This window comes from Nansenia antarctica (genome assembly GCF_963989245.1).
Source record: "Nansenia antarctica genome assembly, chromosome: 1".
NCBI lineage: Eukaryota > Metazoa > Chordata > Actinopteri > Argentiniformes > Microstomatidae > Nansenia > Nansenia antarctica.
Genome location: NC_137674.1, coordinates 71,594,244 through 71,613,470, shown reverse-complemented (window position 1 = coordinate 71,613,470; position 19,227 = coordinate 71,594,244). Strand labels below are relative to the sequence as shown.

General features: G+C 41.8%; 1 protein-coding gene across 1 annotated transcript; it reads right to left on the bottom strand.

Moving 5' to 3' along the window:
• Positions 1-3,663: 3,663 nt before the first annotated feature.
• Positions 3,664-10,512, bottom strand: LOC308152781 (carboxy-terminal kinesin 2-like; the record flags this gene model as incomplete). The annotated part of the gene is made up of 11 exons (XM_080525843.1): positions 3,664-3,766; positions 3,894-3,969; positions 4,343-4,416; positions 4,541-4,680; positions 4,892-5,030; positions 8,413-8,577; positions 8,967-9,251; positions 9,356-9,469; positions 9,611-9,757; positions 9,943-10,108; positions 10,370-10,512. 11 exons carry the CDS (start codon positions 10,510-10,512, stop codon positions 3,722-3,724), a joined length of 1,494 nt encoding a protein of 497 aa, XP_080381969.1. The 3' UTR covers positions 3,664-3,721.
• Between the last annotated feature and the right edge of the window lie 8,715 nt (positions 10,513-19,227).

The window sequence follows — 19,227 nt, the reverse complement described above, 5'->3', positions numbered from 1 at the left end:
CACGGGTGGAATCCAGGCTGACAATTTTGTTGACCTGTGGTCCACCACCTATGGACCCCTGTTTCTGCCTCAAATTATCCACTTAGAAACTTTCTCACCCTCTTACCTTCAAATAATGCCTTTGCCGGTGTTGTACCGTTTTCCGACTCCCTCTTCGTATTACTTGTAAACTATTACGTGGATGTTATAGCGTACATTGTTTGTTGCAGTAGGAATTCATTTTTTCCTGATATTTTTAACACATTGATTTTTTTATTTGTTTTGACTTGTCCGCCGGACAACTGCGAGGAAGTGCACTTGTCCGAACATAAAATATACTTGTCCCGGACAAGCCTTAATGTCGAGCCCTGGTATAAGTGTTCTCCAGTGCCTTTTGTCCGCTATAAGGTGGTGGTAAGTTTGTGGTGTCGCAGCAATTTTTTTATTTTTTTTCGGCGGGATGCACATTTCATTGCCCATCTGGGCTAAGCCCTGGATCTCCTACAATCCTAAATCCACCCCTGGCCTAGACTACATAATGTTAATCTTAATAAAGGATGAAGACTATTTCACCATAGATGACACATCATAGCTTTTTGCTCGCTGATGGGGTCCCATGTTGTGCAGTAGGTGCCCTTTTTTTCTTTTCGGCCCTGCCCTTCTAACAGCTTGAATCCGCCACTGCCTTAGTGAAGGGTAGCTAAAGAGCCGAGCCGACCCGGGCCGACAAATGGAAAAGCGCCAAAGAAGCAGGCCAGCCCGGGCTGGCCCTGTAGTGGAAAAGCGCCATTAGAGTATATTATAAACTTGCTCAGGTGCAATCATCTTACAAACCAGGCTAATTGCCAGTTGTAGTGGTTTTCATTACTTCAGAATAAAACCAGCTGTTTCTTAAGGATTCCACTGCTTGAAGTGCATGTTCTGCAAAGAATTCACTATGGTTGGAAAAGTACTGTACATCCAAAAAACTGCATTTTCTATTTACTCAGGTTATCTTTGTGTAATATTAAAAATGGTTTGATGATCTGAAACATTTAAGTGTGACAAACATGCAAAATCAGACAAAATTGGGAAGGGGGCAAATACTTTTTCACAGCACTGTATGGCACCACCCACACCTTGCTTAGATCAGGCTGTCCATCCAAACTGGATGACCGCGGCAGGAGGACATTGTTACGGTCTCCTCCCTCCACTGCTGTCTTGTTCTGATTGTGTTGCAGGATGGCAGTGGGGAGAGGAGGCCTGATTGGCTGATGTAGCACACCTGTGCCTATTTAGGTTGTGCGTTGGGGATCAGTCCCCCTCTCTCTCTCTCCATACAGGTTATCCTTTTTGTTACTCCTTTGTTAGTGGCAACCTTTTGTTCCTTAGTTTACACCTTACAACATTCCACATTACAGATCACTCACCCACACCCTACACAACTGATAAACTGACTATCACATCTCATTTCTCTATTACTTATATACTTTAGTTATTAATAAAAGAATAATTTACCTTTACCCTCGACTTGTCTCCCTATTTTGTCACTTTCTCTGAGCCGGGTTAGTGACAAATGGGGGCTCGGCCGTCGGATTAGTTGTTGTAGGACCTTTTGTTGTAGTTTGGTTAGCGCTCTTTGTTTCATTGTTTGATAGTTTCAGTGATTTGGGATTCTTTGGTAGGTTCTTTGTTAAATTGGTTGGTTTGTTGGTTCTTTGTTAAGCGCTAAACATTTGGGAGATAAGTTGGGTATGGTGACAAGTTGGGTATTGGTTACTGATGACGAGGTTGTTGCGGGTTACTACCTTGAGGATCAGCTGTTGGTGAGGAAGGGGGTTCCTAAAGGAGATTGTTCTATGGGTGATCCATTTGTTCAAATTGTTATTCCTCACTCTTTACGTGTGGAGGTGCCCAGCTCTCCTCCTGGTCCTGTGGTGGCAGCGCAGGAAGGTGGGGGTGTAGCTGGCCTTGGTTGTGTTTTTGTGGGAAGACTGATTAGATCGGAGTCTCTTGCTGACCTGCTGCTGTCTGGACTTTTGGAGCTGGTAGAATGTGTTGACCTGGCAGCTCTTCTATTGGTTTTTATTTGATGGTGGGGGAGGCTTTTTCTGTTCTTTGAACCAGGGAGTTGTGGTTACATTTTTGATTGACCCTGGTTGAGAGTATGGTTGTGGTTACCGCATCTTTTGATTTTGGTTTTTCCTGGTCATCAGCCTCTCCCCTTTTGTATCCTTCCCTTGGCTCTCTTCACCCTCTTAAATTGCTTCCATAGGCCGTGGTTGCTGAGGTGTGCGGTGTGGCCTGGGGGGGGTGCTGTTGTGGTGAGTAGGTTGGTGGCTATGGGGATAAGTTTATTTTGTTAGTTAGTATTTTGAAGTGGTTTTGGGTCCTTTTTGGTCCCCAAATGTTATGGGGGGGGGTGTTACGGTCTCCTCCCTCCACTGCTGTCTTGATCAGAGAAACTACCAATAGGCCAAAGGCAACTTTGAAGGACTTACAAGTCTTTATGGCTGAGACTAGTCTGTCTGTGTCTGTGACAACAATATCACAAGCTTTACACAAAGCTGGCCTGTATGGCAGGGTAACAAGAAAGAAGCCTTTTCTGAAGAACTGCCACAAGTCTCATTTGTGCAAAAACACACCTGGAAGATTCTGTTACCATGTGGAAATAGGTTTTATGGTCAGACAAGACTAAGATCTTTAAGATTTCCAAATGTAAAGCGCATTATTAAGATTGAAGTTTTTGGACTGAACTCCAAGCCCAAAACACACCATACTTACTGTGAAGCATGGTGGTGGCAACATTGTTGTGGGGATGTTACTCCTCAGCGGGGACTGGCCAATTGGTCAGGATTGAAGGGAAAATGGATGCTGCCAAGGACAGACAATTCTTGAGCAAAACCTGCGTCCCTCTGCTAGACAGCTGAAGATGGGCAGGTCATTCACCTTCCAACACGACAATGATTCTAAACATACCACCAAAAGAACAACACAGTGGCTTATGGATAGGCAGGTGAATGTCCTTGAGTGGCCATGTCAGAGCCCTGACTTAAATCAGAAAATCTGTGGATGGACTTGGAGAGCAGTCCATCGCCACTCAGCACGGAATTTGACTGAACTTGAACAATTCTGCAAGGAAGAATGGGCAAATATTCTCCAATATAGGTGTGCAAAGCTAGTAGAGACATCCAAACAGATTGATGGCTGTAATTGCAGTAAAAGGTGGCTCTACTAAGTATTAAATCAGGGGACTGATAATGACTTTTCCAACCGTTATTCGTTTGTAAGTTTTTTAAATTACACTTTTTTTTCATTAGTTTGATGTAACGCTAAATTTGTTCATAAATCTGGAAAAAGGTTAGACAAGGTTTTGATTTCAGGCTGTACAACAAATAACGTAACTATTTCAAAGGGGCATGATGATTTTCTATAGGCACGGTACAGACAGTTCCCTCTATAATTATTGGCACCATGGGTAAAGATCAGTAAAAAGGGTTATACAAATTTCACCTTTTGGTGAATTGGCTTAATTTCACACTGGAAAAAAAGAGAAACATCCAACCTTTAAATGAAGTAAATTTAATAAGGTAATAACATTTTTAAAAAAACACAATATAAAATACTTTTAAAAGAAACAATCACAACTGAGGACTCAGTGAGAGGGGTACACAGTTTAAAAAGCGTACTGCTAACATGGGGTGCTGTTGAATGAATGGTCTTAATTGTCAATTGTTGGTGGCAGTCTTTAAATCACTGGTCTTCATTTGCGGTTTTTTGATGCCGTGCCGATCACGCAGTCATTTACCTGCAACAACGATCATAAACAGTTGACATTTTCTCCAGAAATTCAATATATTCACAGTGAAAAGTGTGATAAGACAATAGGATTAGGGTCTCTTGAATGTCCTCTCTGGTGAGGTCATGTCACTAACCTTGCTGGCAAATCGGAGGGAGTTCAATGTCTCTCCAAAGCTGTCAGCCTCAGGGGCAATGTTAACAAACATCAGGCTGGGAGGAGAGAGAAGTTATACATGGTAGTGCTTGTACCGTAATATTACATATAATACAGTAAATCATAAATGCAAAGTCTGCCAGATGGTTTTAAACCACAAACAGTCAAATTACACCATTTGAGGTCAGAAAACATTTGACAGTTCAGAGATTTAGTGTATTTTCCAGACCAGGTTTGTACTTTTGTAGATGCACTTGACTTTGCAATTTTGGGACTATTTTATTGGTTAAATTGTGCCAGACAAAATCTAGTATTTGACCTGGAAGTGTGAAACTGTAACACTATGATAGTGAAATGTAAAGGACTCAGCTACATTCAAGTTTGAATAACCATAGTAATCAGCTTAGATTAACTCAGCTGTAAACGCACGTTTTGCTGTTTCCTCCTAGACAGCCCTGGAGAAGGTAGGTCAGCTTGGAGTTTCTGTATGGAATGTAGCTCTCCTAGAATACAAAAAAAGTGTGTAGGATAGTAAGTGGTGTATGCAATCAAGCTACAGTTTTACAGGGCAACCATTTGACTCCATGATAAGGTAGGCACCCCAGGTGGTCCTTGGTGTAGACAGACCTTGTTGGCCAGGGCACTGATGACAATCCCCAGGTTGGTCAGTGAGCCGTTGATTGCCGTCATCTCCTTGAATCTCTCACCCTGGGATTGGCTCTTCTGCACCCTCTCACTCCCAGCCAGGTCAACTAAACACAAGGATGCTACACACACACACCACATTTTAATTTACTGACCAAAAAATGTATTTAAAACTCAGTTGGGAAAATGTATTTGACAATTGAATTTAGGTACCTGCGGACACTGACTTAACTGACTAGAATGTTGGCAATTTGTGAAACTTTATTCACCCATGGCACAAAATGAGTTAAGGACCCATTTAACTTCTCGACCCCTCCATTTGAAGTAGCTTACATTTGCACTTGACATCCCGTCCCAGGTTCTCGCCCTCAATGTCAAGCTGGAAGACTGAATGAGAGCGGGAGGATTGGTCATTCATGTTGGTCTTGGCGGTGGATCGGTTCTGGTTAGCCAGGCCGATCAGGTTGCACACCTAGCAGGAAGACATGGATGTCATCATGTGACTGTCATTAGTTCTCACAGCACTCTGAAACTCGTGCCCTGGAATTTCCATCATTTACTTTTACATTTTGGGCATTTAGCAGACGCCTTATTCCAAAGCGACTTACCGTATCGATTACCGTATTTTCCGCCCTATAAGGCGCACTTAAAAGTTCCAAAAAAAAAAAAAAAACGACAGTGCGCCTTATAACCCGGTGCGCCTTATATATGGATCGAAATGTAAAAATTACATGACCAATATTTTTTTTTTAATAATAATACAATGTTTCAGTACGACTGGTAAACTGCAAAGCCGCACCGCTTGCAGCATTACGGTAATCTGTAAACACCGGTGCTTACTCACAGTGAAGAAGACGACAAAATGGCTCCTGTCAAGAGACACGCGTACGACGCAGAGTTTAAGCTCAAGGCTGTCAGTCACGCAGTAGAAAATGGTAATAGAGCAGCAGCGAGGGAATTCAATATTAATGAATCAATGGTAAGGAAGTGGAGGAAGCAAGAAGATGACCTGCGCCAAGTAAAGAAAACTAAGCAAAGTTTCCGAGGGAGCAAAGCGAGATGGCCACAGTTAGAGGACCAACTCGAACAGTGGGTTCTTGAACAGAGAGCAGCAAGTAGAAGCGTCTCTACAGTCACAGTTCGAATGAAGGCAACAGCGCTAGCACGAGACATGAACATCGAGGATTTTCGAGGGGGTCCTTCTTGGTGCTTTCGATTTATGAAAAGACGTAAACTGTCCATCCGCGCAAGAACTAGCGTCTCGCAGCAACTGCCAGACGATTATAAAGAAAAGCTGGTCACTTTCCGCGCATACTGCGAAAAGAAGATAACTGAAAAGAAGATCCTGCCAGAGCATATCACCAACATGGACGAGGTTGATATTGTTTTGTTTGCATTGCATTTAGAAATGCTATTACTGTAACGCCAAATCAAATTCCTATATGTGTATGCTTAATGTGTATGCATAAATGGCAATAAACGTTATCTCATCTCATCTCATCTCTCATCAGGTTCCACTCACCTTTGATATTCCTGTGAACCGCACTGTGGAGAAAACGGGAACCAGTACGGTGTCCATACGCACCACAGGGAATGAGAAGTCATCCTTTACTGTAGTTCTCGCCTGCCAGGCTAGTGGCCAGAAACTTCCACCCATGGTTATTTTCAAGAGGAAGACCTTGCCAAAAGAAAACTTTCCAGCCGGCGTCGTCATCAAAGTTAACCCGAAGGGATGGATGGATGAGGAAATGATGCGCGGGTGGCTGAGAGAAATTTACGTCAAGAGACCGGGTGGCTTTTTCCACACAGCTCCGTCTCTATTGATCTACGACTCCATGCGGGCCCATATCACCGATGCTGTCAAAAAACAAGTGAAGCAAACTAATTCGGAGCTTGCCGTCATTCCGGGTGGATTAACTAAAGAACTCCAGCCGCTAGATATTGGTGTAAACAGGGCGTTCAAATCTAGACTGCGAGCTGCGTGGGAGCAGTGGATGACAGAAGGTAACGATGAATTAAGAATCAGTATATGTAATATGTATTTTCATGTACCTACTTCTGCAAATCTTCTAATAAAGTTTTCAATCAATCCAAAAAGGCGAACACACGTTCACCAAGACGGGGAGACAGCGCCGGGCGACTTATGCCACTATCTGCCAATGGATCGTGGATGCCTGGGCTGATATATCAGTCTCAACTGTGGTCCGAGCTTTCACGAAGGCAGGAATAACTGCCACTGAACTGCCAGGCAACAGGTATAGTGTACATAGCCTTTATTTATGTAAACCAGCTCCTTTCCCTTCTTGTTTTTTTTTCTTTCCTAGCACCAGGGGAGCCCCGCCTCCCAAATTTCGTTGTTTGGTACCTGTACTATAGCAATGACAATAAAGACCATTCATTCATTCATTCATTCATTCAACAGCAGCGACACTGACTCAGATAATGACGAGAGGGAGCAGGGCATATTGGATCCCGTACTCGCCCAACTGTTCAATTCGGACACTGAAGAAGAAGAATTCAAGGGATTCGTGGAAGACGAATGAACTGAAAAAGTGAGCTTTACGTGTTATACATAACTGAACAATGTTGAGTTATGCACTAACGTTTGATTTAGTGGTATCAGACTGTTTCTTTCACTACGTGTTTACTGACATAAAGTTTGAATGTTTGACTGAATTGAATTAATGAACATCTCATCCCTCTGTCTCCATGTCATTGTAGAACACCCATGCCTTTGGAAGAAACGTTCCCCTCCACGTTTGGGAGAAGAGTGAACTTGTTATTGTTAATATTGTTAATATGTTATTGTTAATATTGTTATGTACATATGTGTAGCGAGAGGTGACGCATTTACAATAAATAGCTTTTTATTATTTTGCGCCCTGGTCATGGAATAACCTCCAGAACACACTACAGTTTATTAACCTCGTCTCCCTGTGAGAGTTCAAAGCTCTGATTGGAAATTGTGTGACAGAAATGTGCAATTGCTACTCTTAAAATGTTTTCATGTTTTAATATGTAGTCTGCTCTTATCTCTTGTCTGTTATTTAGTATGTTTTGTTTTATTATTATTGTTTTATTGTTTTATAATATTGATGTGGATTACTGGTTGGTGTGCTTTCTTTGGCCAGGTCTCCCTCGAAAAAGAGATTTTGATCTCAAAGAACCTCCCGGTTAAATAACGGTTAAATAAAAAAAATTATACCTCCAGTATGTCTCTGTGTTATTGTTAATATTGTTAATATTGTTAATATGCACATTAACGTTTGAACAACGTTTGAACGTTGAACAACGTTTAAGAACGCTTAATAAAGTGTGACTTTATTTGACTGTTGTGTTAACATTCCCTTTAGCACAGCTCCATCTAGTGGATGCATAACGCAACCCCAGTCAAAAAAAAAACCCGACAGTGCGCCTTATAAGCCGGTGCGCCTTATAAGCCGGTGCGCCTTGTATATGAAAAAATTTCTAAAATAGGCCATTCATTGAAGGTGCGCCTTATACCCCGGTGCGCCTTATAGGGCGGAAAATACGGTATATCGACTTTGTAGCGACTTTGTATCGATTATAAATTTGACTAAGCATCAATTCACATCATATGCAATGCATTTTCAGACCGTTTACAAAAACATAATAATTACAGTTCTCAAAATCAAACTACAATAAAAAACCCTGCTGTAGAGCATTCTGAGTTAGAAGGTATTTTTTAGTCTGCACAGCACTATTTGCAGAATCAAAGGTGTGCCTTGTGTGTTATCCAATCAGTGCGTTTGCTAACCCTTCCCAGATCACATGGTATTAATAGCTTTCCTTCATTACCACTGTATCTGGCACACCAGGTTCCAAACCCTTACCTCATCCTCTGAATTTACCGCCATATAGGTCAGGTTGGTCACAGTGAAGTCATTGTTGGACACCTTGCGGATCTCGTGCTCAGGCCTCTTGTTGGCCTTACCAGAGTACAGCAGGTCTTGCAGAGTCTCATTGTAGATCTCAACAAAGCTGGCAGTGAACTTGTACTGAAACAGACAACGAATCAAAATAATAATAATTAACAAAAACTTAAGCAATCAGTAACTAACATCATCCACATCAACTTCAACGCTTCATCAACATCAAACATCAAAGCATTTGATCAAACATCAAAGCAATCATCAACTAACATCATCCACATCAAGTTCAACGCTTTCCCCTTTTTACCACAGGATGAGGTCTACAAGGAGCCGAAGCATTTATGAAGAAAATAATGTGAATTACACGGTCATACAATGTAATACAAGTGTTTGGTTGAAGTGAAAGCAATGTCTCATCAAAACATTTCAATCTGACTCACATTCCTGAAGTTACACCACAATGGATAATCAAAATGGGTGATGTCATCAAGGACAAAGTAACCAAACCAACCAACCTGCCAACCCTGCTCCTTCAGAGTCTCTGCAGCACGAAATATCTGCTGCACTGCCCGGGGGATGACTCCATACATGTCCTCCATCTCGCCTCCCTCCATGGTGTAAGTTTTTCCACTACCTGTCTGGCCGTAGGCAAAGCAGCAGACATTGTAGCCGTCGAGGGCGGACTGGACCAGGAGGGAGATCTCTTCAAAGACTTCCCTCTGAGACGCCCCAGGCCCAAAGACCCTGTCAAAGCCGAAGGTGTAGTTCTTCTGGGTGTCTCCAGCACGACCAATGTGAGACTATATGAGAACAGTGATTAGTTACGGCCTTAAATGACATTTCCAATCAGAGAGACGTTAGAAGAATACACTGAAATATGCTGTGCTTTTTGCATTATTCTAACCTCCTCAGTCTTCGCCAGGGTGAGGACCTTGTTGTCCTGTGCTGAAAGTTGCACGTGGTTACTTCGGTCGCCTTCCTGTGGAGGGCGCACTCTGCAAAACACCCGGATGTTCCCCTGCAGAGACCAGAGTGTCATAGGCATCTTGTTAGGGTGAGAGGTGAAATGGCTCAGCATGTTGTAAACAGAAGTATGCAGCAAAGCAAGAAACAGCTAATTTGTCCTTGAAAAACAGCCTTGAAAAACAGCTAGACTTGCCTTGAGTTCTTGGAGATCATTGAGCAGTTTCCTGCGCACCATCTCTCCAGAGTGGAGCTCGTCTTTCTGGCGGGCAACAGTTTCCTCCAGGCTCCTCACCATTTCCTGGGCCTCACTCAGGGTGGCCCCCTGCAGAGAGAGCTTGGTCTGCCAGGCAGGGAGGAGAGGAAAGTGTTCATGAGCCATGACATTGGGGCAATTTAGAAAACCGTACTATGCTTTTTAGCACAATGGGACTTTCTACTTGAAAGTCTAAATGAAAGTCAATGTAAAGTCCAACATCATAGCATTATAACTTATTAGTCTGTGTTTAAAGACAAGAAGTGCTCTACCTGTGCATTGCGATGTTCCACCTCCAGATCATCTCTCAAACCCTGGAGAACTTTGTGCTCCTTTTCAAGGTTGTTCAGGGTTTTCTCTTGGATGATCTTTTCACTGGTCACCAACTCCAGCTGCTCTCGAACACCAGAAAGGGCCACCAATTCCTCCTCATGGTGGCTGCAACACACAAACAGCCAACAAATTCGGTTTATGAACACAACTGAAATATGTGGACCAAAAAGAGCAAGACACCCAATGTTCCCTTCAGGTCAAGTTCATAAATTACATGGCTTTTCTTGGCTTAAAACAAAACTGTAGTCCAACCAAGAATTCGACCTGGCTCCCAGGAGAATAAAACAAACCTAATTGTTTGTGGGTTTGACTCAATGTTCAATGTACCCCTATGACATAGGTAGGCAAGCCCATTAGATTGTTTACCTGAGATTTTGGCGAAGTACTTTTAATTCTGCAGTCATCGCCGCCTCCTTCAGCTGACTTTTGCCGAAGGAGTCCTTCAGCTCGCCATTCTCATGGGTCATTGTTTTGAGTCTGCCCTGATAGCTTTGGACCTTCCCAGTCATGTCTGCGACTTGGCCTTTAAGGTCCCATCCATGCCGCCGTGAACCTCCAACAGTAGCTTTATGTGTAGAGGACAAAAAAATGTCAAGATGTGTATCTTTCAATAGGGAGGAAGATTTTTGTGATGCCGATTAAATACCACCAGAAATTCAAACCAAGCTGTTGTTCTGTAGTGTATTCTTATGTGACAGGAAGTGTTGAGACATGCACATGCATTTTTTTTATTTTATTACAGCATGAAGTTGGCTTATTACCTCCTGGAGCAGCAGATGCTACTGGTTTCTTCTGGACAGCTAGCCAGGGAGAAGATAGAATATCATGACACATGATTTGGTTTGAATTTATTGTATTTGTCAATCCAACAAACAGTATCTTACCTCTAGAGGGACCAGCAGATACAGTAGCCGCTCCTGTACTTCTTGTTGTTTTGGCTAGGAGAAGACAGAGTATAACAGAAACAAAGCAACTGAAGGACATTTCCAAAACATTACAGAGACAGAATAAGAGATGACAGAAGCATCTCCCATCCAACAAATGCTGTCTTTGTAGTATTCCGCTGGTTACTTACGCATAACTCGTGTGGGTGGAGGTTGCCTCTTAGAACCAATCACACTAGCTGCCTGCTTTGTGGCTTCTGGTTCTGCCTTTCGGACCCGTTTCTGATGGAGGATTCACATTTCACAGACAATTAGCAAAAAAGAAACCCACTGGGCACAGACACATCCAAGTAACATTCACTGTACACAGTACTCAAGTTGTAAAAAATAAAAATAAATATCAGGGGGGGGACCAACTGTGTACCCTTTTACATAGTTAGGGTCAAATGCAGAGGTCATTTTTAGGGTCAATGCTAAATATTTTTTTAATACCACATTCATTGATAAAATTACATAAGGGATGGAAAGGGGGGATGGCAGTTTTCAAAGGGGGATGATTATGACCGTTTTTACTTCATACCCCTCAACTTAGGGGGGATGGCAGTTTTATTAAGTGCTGACTGTACATCTAAGGTCGTCCACAGGCTAATAGTTGAAATGATTTACAAGAATGGGACACGTTTGTCTATGCAGTTGGTCCGGTCACACTATTGTACGTTGCATAGTTATGTCTACCATTTCTGCAAAACACCCACCTGAGGAGGTTGCGGGTCAAGGCTTTCAGTGACTCTGGAGAGGGGCCGTTTAATCGCCGACATTACTGGCAAGCGAGAGGTGTTCTGTAGAAAGAGAAACGGGGTTTAATCTGAAGCATAGAAGATGGTCGGAAACATTCGTATACAAAGTGGTAGCCTAATTAGTTAACAGATTGTGAATTTTAAAAAAAAATATCCCACATACCTCCTTATTCATGTTGCTTTTATCTGAATAGAGAAACACATACACCGTTTGTGATGATACTAACTAGTTACTACATAATAGTGTGTGGACGCTCACTGTTGTTTACTTGCTTGTACTAGCTACTATTATTATTTACGTATAATCCACCTATTATTGACGAATATGAACGCAGTGAATACTGAGGTAACTGGTGATGTGTAACACAAGTTAGGTCTAGTCAAGTAGTACAAACAAGTCAACAACAGGAAGCGTAACTTATGTTCATTAGCTAATGTTATTAGCTTCCGTAGCTAGCAAAACAACACAAACAAAGAATACAACACAGTAAAATACTGATATCAATACATCATATAAAAACACAAACATACATGATGTTATATCAAGACTGTAGATAAGAGAAACAATAAGAGAAACAATCACATCGTTCCCCAAAGAGGTCTTCAATCACCGTGTTTCTGTTTTTCAACTTTGCAGTTATACATATTAATTCGTAGTATTTCACAATAAAAACGGAGTAATGGGTACTTACTAGGGATGTTACGCTCGACGCAGTAGTCACGGCACGGCGTCTATCTTCCGACGCAATTATTATGTCCTGGAGTAAATAGCAACACTGTAGGTCATACTAGTACAGTAGCCGTTTGGATTTAAAAAAGTATGCCGCCATGTTATAATTCAAATAGTGTGCACTGATTGGCTCGGAGTGTCGCGTGGCAATGACGTTGTAAGGCACTGTAGTCCCGCCCAGAGTGGTATGTTGTCCAATCATTTTCAAATGTTGAGAGTGTCTGTGTGGACGCACCATGGTTTATATGAACTAAATGCACTCTATTGTAGTGGGTTGATGTTTGATGTTTAGGGAAGCATATAGTGGACTTAATTCAAATGTTAATGCAATTTGAGATTGCAAATGCATGCATTCTTTCAGTCAATATTCAAATCCAAATGCAATCATATGATTTTCATTTTCATGTACCTGGTATGCACATTCGCTGTCAATATTACAATTATAATGCAAAGCCATTTGACATTTCATTTCCAAGACATGCACTGCTTTCAGCGTATCCGCGGTGTCTTGAAAAGTATTAAAAGTTGATAAATCAATTTTGGGAAAATCAAGACCCTTAATAATAAGTATTAAAAAGTATTATCACGATTTTATGAGGTCTTGAATTTTGTTGGTATTTTTCTGAATTAGACTCTGTCCAAAGAGTTTGAGTCCTAAAAACTTTTAGTAAAAGTTCGTGAATTTATTAGTTTCATTAAAAAAACAAAGATGAACCGGAAATGGTGTTGTATGATAGTGGTCTAGTCTATTGCAAACTAAAACTGTTAAGTTAAAGGTGTCACTGATGTCAACGGTTACAGCTTGAAGTGGCGGTGAGGTCTGGAAAAATATTGACAAGGTCTTTAAAAAGTCTTAGAAAGGTATTGAAATTAACCTCAAGATTCCTGTATACTGTATACCCTGGCTTTGTAACTGACAAAATTAAAAAGTTCATTCTAAATTACTATGCAATCCCACAATAGCATTTTCATTTTCCACTTTTGAATGAATGAATGAATTAATTAATTAATGGTCTTTATTGTCATTGCTACAGTACAGGTACCAAACAACGAAATTTAGGAGGGGTGGCTCCCCTGGTGTTAGGAAAGAAAAAAAACTTTAAAAAAACACTTTAAAAAAACACAAGAAGGGAAGGAGCTGGTTTACATAAATAAAGGCTATGTACACTATCCACTATACTATACTGTACAGATAGACGACTAGGGTTGTCATATTGCACATAGTGTTATTGCACATTTATTTAAAGTGTCGCAGTTTGCAGGCTTGAAATGTACATATTTGTGCCTCAGCACTACACCTGATTTTTTCAGTCCAGCAGCTGCCATCAATCCGTCCAGACTGTCCAGGGCCCAGAACCTAGGTCTTTGCTGTGTTCAGGGCCTGGACGGCCCTGGGGTAGAAGCTGTTCTTCAGTCTGTTTGTCCTTGCGGCCATGGTCCTGAACCGCCTTTTCGAGGGCAGCCGGGTAAAGTGTTCGTACCCAGGGTGGGTTGGGTCCCTGGAGATCTTGGAGGCCTTCCTGAGACAGCGTGTGTTGTACAGCTCTTCCAGAGAGGGGAGGGGGGCGCCGGTGATCTTCTGGGCTGTTCTCACGACTCTCTGTAGCGCATTTCTCTCCGCGGTTGTGCAGCTGGAGAACCAGTTGCAGATGCCGTACTTTTGGCTGCATTATGACAATTGTAATGCAATAATGTGATTAGCGTTTGCATTTCCATGTTCTAGTAAACACATCCGCTTCATAGCTGACAAAGTCAAGCAAGTCATTTGGGATTTCGCAGATCAGATCAAAAGCAATTTGATTCCCTGGTCAGATGCTCATGACAGAATATAACTAATAATTGACAATTTAGCTGAATTCTCTTCGATCACGAATAATAATAATCAGACTACATGCACAATCACTTCCGCGTTCTACTAATACGGCTCGTTAGCTTCCAGTCCAGCGCTGTTCCTCCTCTCCCCACCAGCTGTTTACAGGAGTTCTGCAAAGTGTTACGGACGTTACGGACAAGCTTTTTGACAGCGTCATCCCCGTATCACATGCCTACAACATTACAACACTCTGTGTATCTACTCTTGTATATCCACTGGCTAACTGTAAGGGTGCTTTCAGACCTACATTTCGTTCCGATTTAGGGAGTAGTAAGTTACAATATGTTACAATGTTGCAATTAACCTCGTCACTCATATTGGTTGTTTATTTAATAATAATAATCATAATCATAATCATAACTTTATTTGTATAGCGCTTTTCCTGCAAACGTTGCAGCTCAAAGTGCTTTAATCATTATATAATCTTAATGTAATTATTTAGTCATTTAAAGGCAATATTAAACAGATGGGTTTTTAGTCTTGACGTGAACATATTTGCTGAGGTTGCATCCCTAATGTAAACTGGCAGTTTATTCCACAATCTGGAGCATAAAATGAGAATGCAGCCTCACCAGATCTCTTCTTTTGTACATGTGGTACACAGAGAAAACCAGCGTCAGAAGACCTCGGAGAGAATATTGGGCTGATATGCTAGCAAAAGGTATTTCAAATATTCTGGTGCTATGCCAGTGAGAGCTTTTGTCAATATATTGTTTTATTGATTAAAAAAAATGTTTTTATTGGTGTTCATTTGTCATTGTCTTTAGTTATAGACCTTGTTATGTGCCAGTTTGTTGGTTTTCTAGTTGAAAATGTTGACTAATAACTTACCACAGTAGCTAGCAGTCAAATAAGAAGTCTGACTTCAGTGTATTCTAGTTTGACTGACACCTACACTCATACTAGCTCCTTCAGTCCACCATGTTAGTGTGTAAAGACCCCTAAGATCCATACAGTTCTGATCATCCAGCATGGGATTTGAACTCAGGACCTTCCGATCACCAGTCCAACTCAGGACCTTCCGATCACCAGGGGGGGGCAAGAAGGTGCGAAGAGGGGGAAGAAAAAGAGGGAAAAGAAAAGGGAGAGAGAGAAATTGAGGTTTCTTTTCCATTATGTCCATGTTTAATAGTCACAATGTATTCTAAACAATTAAACAACAATAACAACCCCCGTTATTGAATGGGGGGGGGGAGACTATTACATGTTGTTATATTCTTTATTCTTGATAAAAACTCAAATTTGAAGTCTCTTTGAATTAAAGCATCTGCTAAATGGATAAAATGTAAATGTGAAATATGATGTCGTTGTAGGGTCGCCCTCCTTATGTCCTTCATCATTTCCTGGTGTGGTTGGTCCTCTAACTCTGGGGGGCTTCGTGCTATCATCGCTTCTGTGTGAAGGGTTTGGGGTCAGGCTCAGATATGTTGCTCTCCCATTGCATTCGTACCACCCAGAATCTGAGACTGTCATGTGACTGTAGGGTGTGTCAGGAGGAGGGGAGAGGAGAGGGTGTGTCAGGAGGAGAGGACAGGGTGTGTCAGGAGTAGGAGAGGAGAGGGTGTGTCAGGAGGAGGAGAGGAGAGGGTGTGTCAGGAGTAGGAGAGGAGAGGGTGTGTCAGGAGGAGGAGAGGAGAGGAGAGGGTGTGTCAGGAGGAGGGGAGGAGAGGGTGTGTCAGGAGGAGAGGAGAGGGTGTGTCAAGAGGAGAGGAGATGGTGTATCAGGAGGAGAGGAGAGGGTGTGTCAGGAGTAGGAGAGGAGAGGGTGTGTCAGGAGGAGGAGAGGAGAGGAGAGGGTGTATCAGGAGGAGAGGAGAGGGTGTGTCAGGAGGAGGAGAGGAGAGGGTGTGTCAGGAGGAGGGGAGGAGAGGAGAGGGTGTGTCAAGAGGAGAGGGTGTGTCAGGAGGAGAGGAGAGGGTGTGTCAGGACAGGAGGAGAGGGTGTGTCAAGAGGAGAGGAGAGGAGGTGTGTTTTGCCTCACAGCATTGATACCATGGTTACCATGGTTACCACCTCAGGTTACAAAATAAACATGTTGAATGTAGAAATGGAAGTTGTACAGTGCATTATACAGTGTGATGGTGATGACAGTGATATTAAGGGACAGATAGAAATTAAACAAAATAAAGGTTAAAATGCATCATCAATGACGGCTCCCTTCAGTGGGCTCTGGTTACCCCCTTTAGCCATAAAAGCTGATGTGCCGTGCCACCTGTAGATCATCACGTATTGCAAAAATATTTTGCATGTCTTATAACAACTTGACATGGAACACTTTTAGCACCTGAACAGATCAGTATGGTAGAATTTTATATTTTGATGCACCCTAATGTCCACATCCCCATTTTACACCCAAAATAATATCTTCATTTAATCCTAACTTTTCATAGTTTTTTTCCGCCACTAATTGATTCAGACAGTCCACTTTGATTCAGGCTGCGCAGAAAGGCAGCGAGTTATTATGACCGGAGAACAGAAAAAAAGCAGATTGAAGCTAGCTTTAGGCCGCTCCCAGACCAACATTTCGTTACGATTTAGGGCGTAGTTATTTACAATATGTTACAATGTTGCAATTAACCTCGTCGTTTGTGTTCGCACTGCAATCGAGACTGAATCACTCTCAGGCGATGCGCTTTCAAAACAGTTTTGTGATTGGTCCGAATTTAGCGGGACATTTGGATTTCTCTTTTAGCCCGTCGCCGGTGCCTTTAATCCCATTTCCTAATCGAAAATGCAACATCATCAGCGACGACTGTGGGTTATTGCATTTACTGCTGTTCTCTGGTTCATGTTCTACCAGTGCTATAGAGTATTTTAAATGAACATTCGTAATGTATGTCTCTGATGTTCATGGTCAATTAAATCAGCCTATTTTGTGAAACAAATAATGTTCCCGTGTAGTCTCTTCTCTCTGTTTGGTGATCAAGAATGAGGTAAAAACTCCTGGCCAAAGTTTAAGAGTATTTATTCAAAAAAGATAAGATCGGGTCCTCAGATTACAGGATCAGGTTTACACACAAACAGTCACGTCGTGGGCAGAGGATGACAGAAGCAGACTGAGGAGCTCCTCAGCACAGGGTTTTATAGCGGTCTCTCAGCCAATCACATCACAGTATGTTCTTGGCCAATCATGATCCTTCCTTCTAGGCCTCTGATTGGCCTAGACCCTCGGGGGCGTGCATGTGCGTGTGTGTGTGTCTGCGCATGTGCGACAATTGCTTCTCAACTCTCCCCGCGATCATTTGTAATAATATGTATGTATATATATATAAAAATATACGTTAATATATGTGTAAGATATACGTTATATAAGAAGGCTATTAATGTGTAAAAATATACGACACATCCCCCCTCGGACCACCCAGAGGGTGTTCCGAAACTAAATGATCACAAACCAAAACAAAAACACAAACCTCACATATCACAGCTAAGAAAATATAAAAAAAAAAAAAATAAATAAAAAAAAATAATAACTATTAAGAACCCAAAGACATCATGCAAAAAATAGAAACCAACCAATAATAAAAAGAATCTTGAAAATAACAATCACAATTAAACTAAACACAGTCCATCATGCACAAATTAATATAGAAACTTCCAACGACCGATGTTTTCTTTGTCCTTGAAGCGCCAGGGACAGAGGTTACTAGCACATGAACCCAGTTGGAGAACAGCCTTTACCGCTGTCTCAGATTGATATCCTTTCCCAGTCAAGAGCGTTTTCTTCGTTGTGCTAGGAACAGAACCGCTTTCCTATCTTTGCATAACCACCACACCACTTCTCAACTGACATCAATCACATGATATAGAAAGAAACAAACAGTAATCGAAGCAAATAATCATAAAACATCACTTAATAAACAAATCATCAAAGGAGGAAACAAAATCAGAAAGCAAAACAGAATCCAGCTTTTGCTCATCAGCTACGTTGGTCAACATTAAAGCATTAATAGGAACATCAGAAATACACTTTCCACAACATTTGATTAAAATACCAAGTAACATAATACAGATGATAATGACAACAAAAATAATAGCGACGGACCTGATCATATTACCAATACCTGAAAAAGCAGAATCAAAGAAATCTAACATATTCCAACCGTGTTCTTTATGTAAATCCTCTACACCCTTCTTGTTAGATTCATGAAAATCATACAAAGCGTTATCAGAATCCGAAATATAACTGCAGCATTCACCGCCTATCAAAGCACAAGTACCACCCTGACTGGCCAAAATAATGTCCAAAGCCATTCTATTTTGGAGAGCTACATTCTTAGTTTCAGTCAATTCAGTGGCCAGGGCAGATACTACAGCATCCGAAGCATTAATGTGTTTTTCAAGAACGGATGATAGGGCACTTAATTCAGTCTGAGAGTTGTAGACACCATAACTTGGGAATATTAGGCCAAAAAACTTCTGAGCGGTAGACAACGCCCTACGACTACGATGGGTTGCTTGTTTGTGAAGTACAGACATCTCCTCCCGAGTAACTTTCCTAATCAAAGGTATCAGATGAGCCAAATAACAAACACCCTCAATCAAAGCAGGAAGCTTAGAGAATGCATCATTATCACACACAAGAAACACATGTTCCGGGAGTTGAAGCTCCGTACCAGGATACAAGAACATGGTTCCACCTATACAAGACGCGGCCCCTAACTGACGAACCGCGCTGCTCTTGGGCCGTACTTGAATGTCAATACAGGTTGTAATATTTACGAGAGGCATGACTTTAAGCTGCGTGGTGCCTTTCTGCCGTCTGGTAGTATTGGTATCATGTAATTTCATTTGAGGCACCATAGCACAATCAACAACTTTACATTTCAATCCAGAAATAACAACTGAACCCCTCCACCGTGTAGAAGTCACACTCCCAGAACATGACAGATGAGGACTCAATGCAGTACCATTTAATTGAGCGAACATAGCTTGGATAA